Raw genomic sequence first — 16,521 nt, 5'->3', positions numbered from 1 at the left:
CAAAACCTTTGGCTTGTGTTCTAATGCATTTATCACTAGGAGGGAGGTACATATGTATTGATATTTACACACGTACACATTCTTCTGTATAGTTCTTCTACCCCTGTTGGAAAATGTTACATCAGAACCTCTGTAACGATACTCAGCCTTTAGATTTCCTGCTGAGTCCAAGTGACTTACGGGCCCAGCTTCATATGTAGAGACATGTTATTCAGAGGCAGAAATTAACTTCATGGGCAAGGGAAGCAACGTGCACAGCATCACCGGTAGGGTAGGACCCCATCTCGGGTATTCTGGTGCGGAGCATTCTCTTCTGTGGTCTGTTTCTAAACATCCTGTTGCAACACCAGTGGTCTGAAGCCAGCAGTAAAATCATAGTTGATTTGAAATGTGATAACAGCACCAGTACTGCTAAAGTTAGACAAAAATTTCCATTTTCAGTGAGGTGAAAACACAAAGTCTGTTCTGCATTAAAGAAGTAGTTCCCACCTCTTGCTGTGGGACTCAAGAACTATTTAATTATTTTTTTTTCTGGCAGGTAGTGGTGAAATAACCATACCACTATGAGTGTTTTTAAAGTTTAATGTGATATGCTACTTTCAAAATTCTACAGCATCCGATTTCTCTTCAGAATCCATAAAATGGCGGCAACGTGTTATCTTTCCCACAAGTGAACACAAACAGTGTAGTAAAATTTTCATATAAATGTTTAATTTGAATGTTGGTATCGCCAAGTATCGCTAGTCAAAATCAATATTCGTACTAATAACAGTATTGGAATTTTAGTAAAATAATGTCTCTCAAGACAAGGGATAATATTTCAGTAATTGTGTTGGGTCGTTCCCTACCTTAATGGGTGACCTCATATTCTGCTGTCTGTAGGCCAGCATCTTACTGCCACACAATCTTTTCATCAGAGCAGGAAAGCTCACCTAGTTTAACACTGCTGCAGTGTGACCATCAAGATTTGTGTCACAAAACAAGTTTCATGAATTCAGCTGATGCGTGGCTTTTTGGAATACTTTGTGATACAAGTTAATGGTACCTGGGAGTGCACTAACTGCATTATAGTAAATGATGGGAAACTGACTGGGAATTTTCCCTCTTCCTTATTTTGGCATTTTCAAAGGTAGGGATCGGTGGAATGGATTTTCACATCACATTATATTTTATATAAGCATGCTATGATTATCACTTATGAAGACAGACTGATTTTTGAAGCATTTGAGCAAAATACTGAAACTCAGTGCAAGAGAAAGGCAAAAGCAGATTGCTACATTACTCTGCAATCGGGCCGGAAGAAGCCTGTGTGGAAAACCAGAGAGACTCAAACTGAAAAAAAATTGCAAGAAGCAAAGGATTTAAATCAGGTGAGATTACAAATGCTTTGGAAGGTTCTGCTGTAGATTCCAAGTTGCCATCTATTTTCAATCTCAGCGTTTCTTTACCCCATGCACTGACATGACCCTTCATTCAACCTAGGCTTGGATGACATTTGTGCTACCTTCCAGGAAAGGAATTGTTTTTTGCAGCTCCCTCTCTTATTCATCTTGAGAAAAGGATTAAATCCTCCCTCTGACCAAGCATACAGGCATGCTGAAGTGAAGCCACTTCATGCTCCTGGCCAAACAAAGAACAAAAATACCCACAATAAGCAAAAGCAGATGGCTTCAGTGGCAGGAAATGAATGAGCCAGACTGCAGGTAAAACGGCTCTCTGAAGCATCTCGGAGGTTTGCAATGACAGGTTCTTTGTTATCTGGGGCCTCCCCACAGGAGGCCAGATGTCTTCTGTTGTGAAAGGAGATAGATAGAGATGCTCTTCCTTTTCCTCCCCCTTTAACTTATGGCTGTTTAAGTTAACTGCTAATGGAGGTAGAAGCCTGTTTTTTCCCTTGCTGTCTGATGTTTTTGGAAACAGAAGAGATAGTTAGCGAAGGGGTATTCTGATATGAAAGAAAAGGCTCAGAACTGGCCTTTACCTCCCCCTGACCCTCATTTTAAAGAACAAGGAGGTCAGTGCTTCTAATTGCACTTGAAAGGATTAAACACTTGATTGCTTTCATTTGGTGGAACAAAACTATTCTTCAGTCTCAAAGCTGGAAACAAATAGATCAGTGGTATTGAGACATTTTCAGTGTGAGGTGGATGGCTTGGTTTAGCTTCTTATACCGATACAGAAATTTAACAGAGGATTTAAGTATTTTTTGAGGGGAGAGCAGGAGATGGGGGAGAAGGGGGAACTACATCTGCTGCTCAGACAGAGCAGATTTGCAGCAGAAGTGACAATAACCTCCTTCCTGCCCTATAAAAGGTTATCACAGGAATATCAACAGACCATAATTAATTACAGATATTAGATATGCCTCTGTCAGCTGGTGTAAGAATGACTCTTGCATTACACTGAAGTTGCACTGGAAGAAAAAGAATCTGAACCCAATTTCTGGACACAGTGTTCCAGACTTAAAATCTTTTCTGTACATTGATTTCACCTGAGAATTAAAATTAATTTACTTTTGGAATAGGTTCTTAATTCCCATTGTTCAAATAAAGTGAGGTACAGAAAACTTAAATTTGGAAACCATTTTGAACCTTATGAAACTGTTTTCCAAAAGTAACAAAGAACAGCTTATATAAACTTTTATCTGACCTCTGCTTCTTAAATAAAAAAAACATGTTTTCAGGGAAATGTGTCTTGGAAGTAACTCCCCCTCCCCCCCCCGCCCCATTTTTCTCTCTGGTTCTTGTAAAACATTAGGTCAGTGGGTTCATTTTATTTTTGTTTGTTTAAAGTGGGTGAAAGTTTCCTTCTCAAGCTATTATACTTGTGTGATTTTTAAAAAGCATTACAACAGTCTTTGTTTAAGAAATACAAGAACAGATGGAAATGTCAAAAGAGTATCAAAATCATACCAAAGGAAATAGCATTAATCACTGTAAAAAGCCAAAATAATCTCTCAATAGCAGTAAGAACCAAATGAATAAGAAATATGTTGTTTCGATAGCACTGAGACATGACTGCTGATTTTTCTCATTGCCTGGCACATGAACTCGATGTGTACGTACATTTAAAAATTACCTTTCTCATTCTGACTTCCAGCCTGTTTCTCGTGGTTGCTTTTACAGTTCACACACTGCATGTGCACTCATGTAACTTAACTAGCATTCTAGCATTTCATTTTGCAAATAGAGGAGATGTGTTTTGGTTGTCCACTGAAATACATTTTTATATGCATTCACTTGTGCAGATAAGCATACAAATCTGAAGGTAAGTATGACTTGCAGACAGTGTATTTGTGCCTTTTGTTTTAAGCAATATTAACTTTGGTTTCAGTATCTTGAAGCATTAAAAAGCAGTACAAATCAGTTGTTTGCATCTGCCTGGATTGCTCTGTAAGCATTAAAAGATTTTCTTGAAGTAATTTTCAAGGCACTGTTCCTACGTTCACCAGGGTATTGAGAATGCCCTCCTGGAGAGTATGCTACAGGGGACAACTTTGGCAGATTTTCTGAGGAAAATTACAACAAAAACTTCGTCATTTTTGTTTAAAAATTTATCTATGGTAATTTTTCAATCTGCCACTGACAAGATTAATTTTTTTCTTAAGTAACGCACCTCTGAGAATATTCAGAAATATTTATCCAACTTACATCACACCTCTAATGAAACATTTTTTTCTACCTTAAGACTATATTCTTTACCAACATGGATTTTTCTGGCAGAACATCCTAGTATGATAAAAATATATTTGTATAACTCTACTTGTAAAGATATAGCTTAGGTCTACTGCCTCTGCCAGCATTAGCTGTACTGGTATAGCTTGGCAAAGTCATACTTGTCTAATTACATTCACATGTGCTACACATACCAACAAAAATTTCATCAGCATAGACAAAGTCTTATTTATGCTGTTCAAATTTGCACTATTACTGCAAAAGAAAAAACACAGCAGACTCATAATCTGCCTAATTTAAGGAAGTCTTACCAGAAATGTGTGGTTGGAACTGCCATCTTCCCTACTTCTTGTCTCTGCAAATTACTTTGCTAAGGTCCTGTAAAAAGATCTACATTGTCAGACAACTGCTGCAGTGTCATGAGCCTTTTCTGCTTCTTAGAATACAAGTATGTGGCATCTACAAAATTTTACTGTCTGTGATATGCCATAGTGACACTTACTAAGTTAGTGTTCCCCAGAAGAATAATGATATTACAGAATAATAAACACTTAATTAAATTCATTTGTTTGAAGAAGTCTAAAATTATCCAAGAAATTGTACATAATCTTAATATAACAGTATGTGAGCGGTACTGTGGAAATCATGCACTCTATAATGATGTTTAGAGACTGCTCTTTTCTATTACTAGGACAATTTTCCAGAATTAATCTTGAAAGCACGTAACTCATATTCTATTCAATTAATGTGGTCTTTCATTTTGTATTGGCCGCATCCAATTTGTATTTGCATTTGTATTGCCCTTCACCCCTCTAAATTAAATACCATCCCAATAATTTCCATAAGCTTTTGATGTCATGAAAGTGAAATCAGTATTACTGGGTAAAACACAAAGAAAACACCTGAAACAAAGCAATAATAGTACTAAAAAGCTAGCATCACAATTCCTTTCTACAGTTAGAGTGATCACTCCTTATGGTAAGAGGGGCTAAGTCCTCCTGTCCTCACCTATGGCAGTATTCTCGCTGTGGTGAGCCTATCAGGTCTGTAGGTTCAAACACAGCAAGATTTAGCAGAGAGTAATTGTTTTCAAATAAGTAATTCTAATTAGCCTGCTCATCAGTAGTTCTACAACCTCACATGTGCAGGACATAAGGTCTACAGCTTACTTTTGGACAAACACTGTAGCTATTATTAAGAGTACAATCTATTTCCAGATTTCAGTTAGATAAAAGGTTACGTTTGTGCAGTTTATCATTAAAAAAGAAACAAAATTAAATCTAGTGTTACCTACCTATAGACAGACATCTTACTCTTTTCCTGCACAACACTTGGCATTTTTAATCAATGTGTACATAAATGAAAAGAAAAAAAGCAGATTATCATATTGTCCTTTGTAGTTCTCTTTCAAAATCTCCTGATGATAGTCCACAAGGAAATAATAAATTGCTTCTATCGTGGAAAGGTATGTATCTGGCTTTCCCTTCTGATGACGCCAAAAGCAAGTTTTCCTTGTCTTCAACTCGATTTGTAGCAACCCTGTCAAGAAAAAAAGATGACACAGATTATACAATGCGGATTGGTGGATGGGATGCCAAACAAGTCTTTAGTTATGTTTTCCGACTGTGCTGCTAGCCTGCTAGATGCCTGCATGCAAGTAATTTCTCTTCCTGTCCCTCCAATTTTCATCCATAAAATGGAGGCAATGACTTTATCCTCCTTTGTGGACCACTTTGAAAGTTGTGCTGTAAGTTCTAGGTTACAATCCTCATGTCTGCAATTAAAATTTACAGTTTATCCTTTCATTCCTACAGCCTCACAGCCCTCAGTAAACTGCAGGGTCTCTTCAGATGGGAAGAGTGAAAAAGCATGGCAGACCCAATACCTTTCAAGTGTAACACAGAATCCCTCACGCTGTTAGTTTTGCTGAACTGAGGAGTATTTGCTAAGAGCCAGACACTTTTCATTTATGCTTGTTGGGTAACTGAAATCTCACTGGGATTACTCAGGAGTAACTATGACAGAATCTGGTCATTAATTTTATTAGAAACGAAAAGCATTCCCACTTGAGATGAAAGAAATACATTTGGTATCTGTATGGCACATGAAAATCTTTTATCTACTGTAGTCTGTTACTTTTATCATTCAGATGAATTTTAAACACATATCTTGTTAAGGAACATTTTTATGTTCCTTAAGATGCACAAACTGTTCAAAATTAAAACCACCTTAATGTGTAATCAGTTCGTAAACAGGGTGGACAGCTGGATTATAAAGAAATGCGTACACACCTGTCAATAATACCAGGATCAGGTTGTAAAATTACCTTTTCTAAATGTTAAAATTGAATATTGTGTGTCATGGGATGGTTTAGTACAAGTAATAGTATAAATAACAACATGGTTTAAGAGTTGCTTGGAAGTTATTAACAAAGACGTTTCGGTAAGGTCCAAATTCAGGAGTGCAAACTGGCCTATAGCCTAGCAGTTGTGATTCTATACTTCTTACCTTGAAAGTATGTTTAATTCTTTCTAGTGTAATTGCAAGATTTGTTTTGCAGTTAGTAATGTATGATACCTTGCATAGTAAAAGAAATCTCTTAATGCGTTTTTTAAAAAACCTGAATGATTCCATCACTGAGTTCAAATGTTGGTATTTCAGAACCAAAAATTCAAATAACGTAGTCTAATTATTACCTCTGTTAATCATATACACGTACATTCAAAATAGTAATAGGAAACTGCATTATGATTTTTCCCTCAAGATGTTTCAACTCTTGAATTTTCAGCCCTAACCAAAGTGAAAACTTTCATTAAATTCAGTGATGCTTCCACCTTAACAGCAGTGAACTAAATTTAGGGGATGATTCCTCCAATGTAAACTCCCACCTATTTGTGGTTTGAATACAAACAAAAGTTCAGTGAAGGCAAGACCCCTGATACTACTGAGCTTACCTCAAATGCCGGATCAGTTAATTTCAAACATAGAATTTTAGGAGGGTTTTTTTAAATAAAAAAATTAGAGGCTGTTAAGGGTTACAGTTTACTGAGCATGTTTCTGTCACCTGTACTATATCTGTATCTATACAGCCAAAGGCAATGTTTTACTACAAGTACTGATTGTTCATATGAAAGCTTACAATACCAAGGAAATCAACATGTTTGTGGCTAAAAAGCATCCACATACTTTAAGCTCACTAGAAATAAATGTTTCTGTGAATCTGAAATCAAGTGAAAGGGAAATACAGCTATCTTTACATCTCCTTAGGTAATGTAACCAAGTTTCCCTTACAGAAGTTATTCTCCCGTATATGTGTCTTAGAGCAGACACCACCTTTCAGAGAATTCTCCCACCCTTCCTTAAGCCTCCATTTTTTCCTGATACGCTACATCCTATTATCACAGCAGTCTCTGTGCTCCCTCCGCTATAACAATCGAATGCTCAGGCCTGTAGGATCCTATATTAATCATAGCTGGTCACTGATCTTACATCTAAGAGAGGTTCGAAGTTTTTACCAACATGATGTATGTAAGTGGTAAAGTTTACACACATGCCGATGCCTGTCATTTACTCTGAGCTTTCTACCACCTCTTCATCCCTACAGTTTGTATAGTGAACTGGAAGATCCACTACTTCAAGAAATACTAGTGCGGAAAATTTTAAGCAATGAGTAATTATGGTTTGCACTTATGGTAGCTAGTAAGAGTCTAAGCTCTTACTAAAGTGCCTATTGTTATTTCAATTATAATGTTAATTTCCTAAAGAGGCAGCAGCTTGAAAATTCTATTTCGGGCAGGAATTCTGCTCCTTTCCTAATCTTTTAGATTCTCAAGGTTTATAAGTAACTTAAGGATTTAGGCTGAGGAAGAAGGCATTTACTTTGGATTCACCTTACCTCTGCTATGGCCTTTGCATCACACCCTCGAGTGTGATTTTGAGATATGATGATGAAAATATGAGAGGATGACAAGAGATTTGTCAGAAAAATGAGGATGGGGGGAATTTGCCTCAGAGAATGTCAACTTACTGCTCTCAAATATCCTAGCTGAGCATAGGCAAAGGCTACCATTTTCTTGTGGGAAATTCTTGCAGAAATGAAAGTAAGCAGAGAAACTTTAAAAAACCAAAAGCAACACAAAAAAATCCAACTAAGGCAGATGTATGATTCAGCCTTGTAGGAGAGAATGTATAAGCTAATAAAATAAGACATTTGGCTAATACAAAGCGGATAGTGGATCAAACAGCAAAAAATACCAAAGCAATGTTTCTTTAGCAACCATGTTGATGTTGCCAATAAGCTTCATCACTCATATGACAGAGTAATCATTAACATTAGATGCAACTGTTTCCCTTCTGATCTAGTGATGACTTTTAATGAAGTAATTAATCCTTAACATTACCAACTTTCAAGTATTTCCTGTCTTTTAACACAACTGATTTAGTTTTGCTTTCTGAAGATGTATTACACCACTTTTCCAAGATATAGAAGTACTTTTTGTCCAAGTTTGCCAGGCTTTTTTTTTTTTTTTTAAGATTGATGTACACATTCACTTTCTCTTGTAGAACAATTAGCTAGATTTACTTGATACAAATGCAGGCTTATAAAATACAACACTTTTCTTTACATTTTCTTGGCTTCGTTAACGTTTCCATCCACTATTTATTGTAACTTAAATCTTTCTGAGTATGGCAGTTACTGTTTATTTGGAATTATGAACACTCAGTTTTGAACTTTAATATATGAGCAATAGTTTGTTGGATGATGACTTCATTTGCAGTTGAACTGAAAAAATGACAATAGTTCTCTACTTCTCATGTGTGTACAACATAAAAATTTCATCAGTTTATGCCTAAGGGAAGTCTGTCCCATTCATTTGGGAAGTCAAAACTGCAATCTGTAAAAGGACTATTAATGCAACTTTCATCTTTTATGACAGGCTCTAAGGAAAGCAATGCATGCACAGGTTGTGCACGTTTATTCCTGCTGCATGAAGGGTAAAATTCTCCCCTGGGTGTGGGTAAGAGAGGCTGACTTGTGTGACGCTAGTCACACCTTACAGCAATCCTGAAAGGTGCTCAAGGAAGACGGAGGACTGGAATACTCAGAATACTCAGCTGGAACAGAGCCGAACTTCTGGAAAGGAGGGAAGAGTCCACCAGACCAGCATTCACATGGGGTAACTGGAAACCATTCTTTAAGAGCTCCGAAGTAACACCAATCATGAATTTTTGACTGATGTACTGCATAAGATTCCACGGAAATCTTCAGTTCCTGTGGCTGCCTGTTACGTTCCTGAAATTCATCCTTTTAAAATAAGTTCCAAATACTTTAGAGTTAACTTGCAATGTGCTATTACTATAATCTTTACAGTAATACTTTAATTTATTTGATAGAGTATGTTTTGTGTTAATCTAAATACTTAGCAATGGGATTTTAATTAGTCAATGTATTATACGAACATATGGGATTCTTTAATAAACTGACTAGACAGCAGGGCAACATTTATCTTGCCTGTAAGAAGTCTGTGAAATTCCTTGTAGGGTCCAGTGCAAAGCAGTCACTAGTAGTTATATATATAATGTATAAATTTGATAGCCTGCCCCCCAGCTAAGTGCACCTTTTTCACTAAGGAAAGTATTTTCAAACTCTTATTTATCTCAAAACAAATGGAATGCGATTGCTAAATTGTTTTATCTTTCGTGGGTTTATTTAGAATACTTAAATGTAAACTTCTTATAACGAACCTAAGACAACAAACCTTTGCAGAATTACAAGGTTTTGCTTTCAGAGGTGGGAGGGTGTAGAAGGGAAGCACACAATCCCCTTTCTCTGGAAAGTAGGTCATCAAAATGACCGTGAAAAAAAAAGAGCTTTACTGGAAAAAGAAACCAAGCCATGACATACTTGTGCTGTTATCTGCTAGATCCCTCATTCACCTTCTAGTGGCCTGTCTACCACCAGCGTGTACAAAAATGCTCCCCTGGGTCTCCTGAAAAACTGCAAAGGAAATCTTTCTGGCTTCTCTCCGAGGTCATTCAAACTACCCTTCCATTGTCTTCACATGACAGCTTCCATTCTGTGAGACTGAGGAATTTTTTTCCAAAAAACAAGTGGGAGAAATAAATGTAAATGCTTTCTTTAGTATTAATTTAGAATATTATTAAGTATTCTTATTATATTGAAGAACAAATTATATGACATGAAAAGTAATGGAGTCTTTGGTTCAAGTTTTCTACAGCACTGAAGTAGCTGACAATGCTACTGTTGAATCTTTCATTTATTCTCAGATATAGGGTTAAGAATAAACATATATTATGCTCAGGTCTGTTATATAAACATATATATTTCCCCTAATAATTCCTGTAGCAATAACATCAACTTTTTTCTTTTTACCTTGAAGTCGTTCATCAGTTATTATTTTATTAGTTTGATTCCAGGTACTGTCAATAAATATTATTTTCTTCAGTTTAGTGCCTTCAGTCTTGTTGCTTGAAATGCATTCATTTAGATTTTTTTCTTCTGTAGGTTCTATTTTTGCTTGTTTAAGAAATGGCTCTCTGGAACAGTCATCGTCATTATCACAAACACCTTTCTTAGTGTACTTTTGGAGATGGAAAGCAATGTCTTTCACTGAAACTGAATTGGGGCCAGGAAATATAAGTGCTATCTAAATGAAGAAAAGAAAGAACTGTGAGTGTAAACAAAGTCTAATAAAACACCAGGAATCTCTTCATTAAAGGTATTTTCTATCCCCACCCATAAACATTTAAGTCAGGACAAGATGAAAAAGTATCTCTTAAAATAACGAATGAAGATACTTATTAGAGATCTTATTAATTAAATGTTGCCTCCATGCCTCTACTACCAACTCTAATGCTTCTGTGAAGAAGTTTTTTCAGTCAAGACAACAGCGTCAGTGCCTGAGAAAGTTCAAATTTCACTTGTCATTGCAGTATATGGGACAGGAAGGCCATAAAGAATAGTTTCTAATTTCATTCACAAATATTGTATCAGAATAAATAATCTCTTCTGCATCTATTACATGTCTCATAAATATCTTACGTGAAAAAGACCAGTGATGGCCCTACTCAGAATTTTTTCAGTAGCTTAGTACAGCATTCCCAATCTGTGACTCGGAAAGCCTGGACCATACAAAGTCACTACGACCTCTTCTTGCTTTTGCCCACCTTCCCTGCGGCTCTTTCTGCTTTTTTTCAGCTTCCTGCCTCTTTGCCACCTATGCTTTCCTTCATGGCTCATTCCCTGAATAACGTCTCTATGACATATTTGTATTACCCTCTACTTCATGTGATCCAAGTGTTAACTATTACATCAAATGTGTAAATATTAGATTTCAGATTAATCACACCATTTAAATGTTTAGAGCTCAGTTTTTTCAGGCTGTGTGCTGACTAGCTATTGACAGACAATAGCTCCATTTTAGTAGGTTTCCTCTATAATAGCGAATGTTAAAAATGTTAAGGAATTTTAAATACTGCAGCTACTGACTATGAGGAGCACAACACCTAACTGCTGTTTAACTTGCTGTATCATGTATTTTGGTAAAATATTTCTTATAGTACACAATAAATCAAATTATCCATTCTCTAAGGGGGTGAACATAGGAAATTCATGTGGTTAGATAGTGCTACAGTTTTTCTAAGCTCTGGAGGACAGTCCAGAACCACTGTGTGTGTATTTGTAGGCCCAAGCTTTATGCGAGTGCAAGATGGAGTAAAGTGGATTAATAGAACAGCGCTTCCCTCCTGCTTCCTCCCAGCAGAGTTCGTTATGACTGCAGGAGGAAGTGCAGAAGATACATCTGCATCTCCCCATCTCCCCAGCACACAGCTCATCTAGCTATACAGAATTTCTTACTTCATGTCTTTTTTCTTCATATTCTGGAATGCAAGGGTATTTATAAATTGTAACATCATCAGGTGCCAGAAGCTTAGCATGCACAGCAGTGCTTTTGCCATCTGTTTCATTTGGGTGTTTAATAATGTCAATCTTCAAAGGTAACTACAGTAAGACAGAAAGAAAAAAAAAGAAATAAGCAATACTTATAATCTTATTTCCAGGTACAAAAATTTACGCAAAATCTGGGAGGAATCCCTATACCATGTAATTAAGAGATATTTGACAATTTTTAAAAATGTTTTTATTTTAATAGGTTTAGAACTAAACTAGAGACAAGTGACAAGAAGCACCTGTTACATTCTCTCAGTTCATGTAAATACCCAAGTATGCAATGAATGCAATTTGGAATGCTGCAGCAGCAGCGTGGTAAAACCTCTAGAAATAGCATCAATAAGGTAAATAAGATGTGATATTAATTTAAGCAATATAATGGTCCTAAATATGAATACTTATGTTCACCTTATTGCAAAAATGGCCATTTCAATGAAAATACACCTAAATCTCCTAGGTCTAATTTCCAAAGTACTTCTAGAGTATTTTCACGATGCTTTCAAACTACAGAGTGTCTCCAAATGCATCTTAGTTCTCAGGTAGGTGATTTTGCAAAATGTATCAGTCCTCTTTGATGGTTTCTCCAAGTATTTTAGCTGAAAGGCATTATACTTTTTCGTATTTGTATTTTGAGGGTGCTCATCTGAATTACACACGCATGACATTTAGGAATGTCTTTTAGCTCACGTTTTATGTAAAAATCACTCTTGGTTATGGGAAAATCATATTTTTTGTTTGCAATATACTCTGTTCTGGCCAGAGTTCTTAGAAACTGAAGAATAAAGGTAACACCTTTTTTTCTGTAAAGAAACATTTAAGAACTAAGTGCACGACAAGCTGGCTGACTTCAGCTTATGTTCTCATCTGGTAGATACATAAATGTTTATGGGAGGACTGGAACACTGTCAATGTTTGTAAATGTAATCCCTCAAATAAGAACAATAATTTTATTTAAGTGTAGTTTATTCACACTTATACCTGCGTTAAAGATAAGCACCCATAAAGAATGAATAAGAAAAGAAATGGTCACAGACAGACTATCTGCCTCCAGAAACTAAAAGGTACAAGAATATTATTTAAAAATCTATAAGAAATATTAACCTTCACAGTTGGAATTTCTTTGGTAGGGACAGTTTCAACAGGAACAAAGCATGTGTAACAATAAAACATCCTTGAACTGCTGCATCGGGGGCATTTTGATCTCCCACTCTTTTTTGCCTTTTCCAGTACTTCTTGCGATGCTAACTGTAATTGTTGAAGTGGGTTATCTTGAAGCGATGATGGAGTCTGCAGTTCTAGACTTTCCAAACATTCAGTATTTCTTCTTTGTCCCTGACAGTTTTCTTCATTTAAAAGCGCAGATGAATTTAAAGACATGGTTAGCTGAAACAGACAATATGTTGTAACTGTTAAATAAAAAATCCAATATACTATGAATTAATTCACTGGAAACGATTCTGTATGATCCTGTTTAGCAAAAAATACTCATCAAGGAAGGCAATTCCTATAAGAGAAAGAATAATAAAATCATCTGATTCAGTTGTTATTGCACCAAGAACTCCAAAAGGATTTCAGGAGAGCATGAGATAAATGGCTAGAAAGAATGGAGATCTGTATCCTTAATGCACATATATAGCTATTCATCATTTCACTAAGTTATCCCACTCACTTAACTCATGCAGAATTATATTTATTGGTAGGATCAGTGTCTAAAAGATTGTGAAAACACTGGTAGACACTGTTTACCTGGATGAGCAGTCCCATTAGTCTTTTGAATGACCATTGACAATGAATTAAATGTCTACAGGACAGAAATCAGTAAGAGAAAAGTTAATTGTACAAATTTAGATCTCTATCCTGAAATGTATTTGTGTGGGGGCAAACCAGCCTACCTGAATGCAACCTCTGTTGACAGAACTTTGTGAAACAGAAGAAATCTTCCAGGAGCAAGGCCTGAGGCTGAAAAATTAAGTCTCAAGAGCTAAAGCACAGCATTGGTGTTCCATATACCAGAGAGCAAGTGCTGACCCAGCCTGGACTCATTCTGCAAGTTTGTATTTATTCAGTAACATTGATGGATTTTTTTCAGGCTTTCTTCAGGACAGATGTCTCACCCTCTAGCATAAAATTTTCACTGTGTAGTCTGAGTAATGTATCAAAAAACTGACTGTACGCCCACACCCGATCCAGACAGAATTAATATTGCTGTGTGCAGAGATTCATAGTCACAGTTTTAGTGAAACCCTTCAGACTAGATCACTCGGGGTCCTCTCTAGTCTTCAAAAGAGCCCACAGCCAGGAGCCTGCAGTAGTTATAAACTGCCCTTTGCACTCTGTGCTGCATGACTTAAAACTAAAAAAGTAGTTCTCAGTATTTAATTTCAGCTAATTTAGGTTTACTTTTCATGTCAGGGATCACACTTGTGAAATGATGTAACAAAACAGTCATGCTTAACAAAAACAAACAAACAAGAATTCCTGAGATGTGATCCAAAATTAAGTGTTTAAATAAAGCCAAGTGTAATTTAATTGAAAAACAACGAAAACAAAACACTTGGCTAACTTTCCAACAAAAATTTAAAATTAATCCCAGAAAAACGAGTTGTTATTTTCTGGTAAAATTAAATACTCATGCATGCTGTGATACCCTCCCCCGCCAACAAGCTCCAACTTTTGAAAGGTCAGGGATGTCCATTCAAATGAACACAAAATCTAATACGCATACAAATTTCATAGTGCAATTGGCTTTTAAATATCTCAGCCATGAAGCAAATATACAGACTAACCCATACCATTATCAAGTTTCCTCATGAAGCGAAGAGGGCGAGAGGCCCTGTAATTTGACATGCATTCCCAGCCTGCAAACTGATTCTTTTCAGTGTGATGCCTTACGGCACTGCGGGGTTCAGCTGTGACACCCGCAAGCACGTTCATTATTGACACTGCCAAGAGACACGCTGCTCTAAGGGCACAGGAAAACCTTTGTGGTCTCAAAATAATTGCCGTTTGCCAAGTTACACCACTATACGTACCGTATGATTTTTTAGAAAGACAGCAATAGAGTTTACACAACTTGTAAGAGCTGAATCTTGATTCAGTCATACGATTTTGAGACTGTAACAACTCCATCCACACGACCCTGATAACCGCTGCTGCCGGAGGCTGCCCCTACGCTCCGGCTGCGGTTCCAGGACAGCCTCCGCCTCTCTCAGGACTGGGGGTTTGTGCACGGTTCGTGCGGTGCCCAAGGGACGCTCACCCCCGGCGCTGCCGTGCGCCCACCCTGCCCCCCAGCCCGCCAGGCAGCCTGTCACCCAGGCGGCGCGGCCTCGGCCTGCGGGGTACCGGCCCCGGGGCGCAGCGGCCGCCCCGCACGGCGAGCGCGGCCCGGCAGGGTGCGGGGAGCTGCCGGGGCACAGGCCTTTGCGCCTGGGATGCTCCGCGGGAGCTGCCGAGGCGTGACCGGCCCCGGCCCCTATCACGGCAGGACACCGAGGCCTCCGAGGGCGGAGCGCGGCCCCCTCCCGCGGGCGGCCCTGCCGGCGGCCGGGGCCCACCCGCCACGGGGAGAGCTGTCGCACCGCCCCCAGGCCCCGCCGCCCCCGCCAGCACCCCACGGGCCGGGGGCTGCCGGCCGCGCGCGGCCCCCGCCGCTCCCTCCCCCAAACGCTGCGGCCTCCGTGCCCTGGCGGCGGGCGGGCAGCTCCGCACCGCGCCGTTCCTCACCCGCTCCCTCGGCTCTAGCCCCGCGGCGGGCCGCCACTCGCCGAACAGGGCCGCCCGCCTCTTCTGCGGCCCCCACAGGCCCCGGAACGAAAGTGTCGGGCTCGGCCGGCGCGGGAAGGCGGGGGCCGGAAGAGCGCGCGCGGCACGGTGCCCTGCGGCGGGAGCGCTCCGGGCGGCCCTGAGGGGCGGCGCGCGCGGGCGGCCGGGCGGGCGGGTGGCGGTTGCTGCCTGCAGCCCCGCGCGTGTGACTGACAGAGGGACTGACACCGACTGACTGACACCGACTGACATTGACTGACTGACTGATTGACTCTGACTGACACCAACTGACTGACTGACTCTGACTGACCGACTGACATTGACTGACTGACTCTGACCTCGACTGACTGACTGACACTGACTGACTGACACCGACTGACTGACACCGACTGACACCGACTGACTGACACTGACTAACACCGACTGACCAACACTGACTGACTGACTGATACCGACAGACTGACACTGACTGACTGACTCTTAACACCGACTGACTGACTGACACTGACTGACACTGACTGACTGATACCGACTGACACCGACTGACCCACTGACTGACCCCAACTGACTGACTTGACACCGACTGACTGACACCAACTGACTGACCGACACTCACTGACTGACTGACCCTGACTGACTCACTGATACCAACTGACTGACTGACTGACCGACACTGACTGACTGACCGACACTGACTGACTCACTGATACCGACTGACTGACTGACACCGACTGACTGATGGACACTGACAGTGCGGCCTGAGGGCCCTTGGCCGGCACAGTGGCCCCCACTTTGCCAGAGGACGAGGGCTCGAGGGCTCGGAGCAGCTGGAGGCAGGGTGGTTCCTGAGGGTTTGTCTCTGCCGTTGGATTTGGTGTTTATCTGAGGACCTCCCACCCCAAACCATCTTTTCCATGTTTTGTGTCGCATAAGCCTGAGCAGAAACCCCATACCCTTTCCAGCAGGTTTCTGCCCCGGCCCCAGGTTTTCCCAGCCCGTGTGAAACACGCCCCGCACTTTACTCTCCTTGACGCCTTTCCACCATGGGCGGTGGTACTGCTCTGCAGGGTCTGTCTTCTTGGTGGAAGCACCTGGAAACCACTCTGGTAG

General features: G+C 39.7%; 1 protein-coding gene across 2 annotated transcripts; it reads right to left on the bottom strand.

The window, feature by feature from the left end:
* Window positions 1-564: 564 nt before the first annotated feature.
* On the bottom strand, window positions 565-15,676 carry DTWD1 (DTW domain containing 1). Of its 2 annotated transcripts, none has more exons than XM_055810009.1 (5): window positions 15,373-15,676; window positions 12,748-13,029; window positions 11,554-11,697; window positions 10,069-10,342; window positions 565-5,213 (listed from the first exon to the last, which is right to left on the bottom strand). In XM_055810009.1, the coding sequence occupies exons 1-5, from the start codon at window positions 15,661-15,663 to the stop codon at window positions 4,984-4,986; spliced, it is 1,221 nt and encodes a 406-aa protein (XP_055665984.1). In that variant the 5' UTR covers window positions 15,664-15,676; the 3' UTR covers window positions 565-4,983. The 2 variants fall into 2 exon arrangements, with proteins under 2 accessions (XP_055665984.1, XP_027648351.1); XM_027792550.2 differs by lacking the exon at window positions 15,373-15,676 and adding an exon at window positions 14,679-15,195.
* Between the last annotated feature and the right edge of the window lie 845 nt (window positions 15,677-16,521).

This window comes from Falco peregrinus, chromosome 1, assembly GCF_023634155.1.
Source record: "Falco peregrinus isolate bFalPer1 chromosome 1, bFalPer1.pri, whole genome shotgun sequence".
NCBI lineage: Eukaryota > Metazoa > Chordata > Aves > Falconiformes > Falconidae > Falco > Falco peregrinus.
The sequence above is the reverse complement of the archived record's forward strand: the minus strand, read 5'-3'. Positions and strand labels throughout refer to the sequence as shown.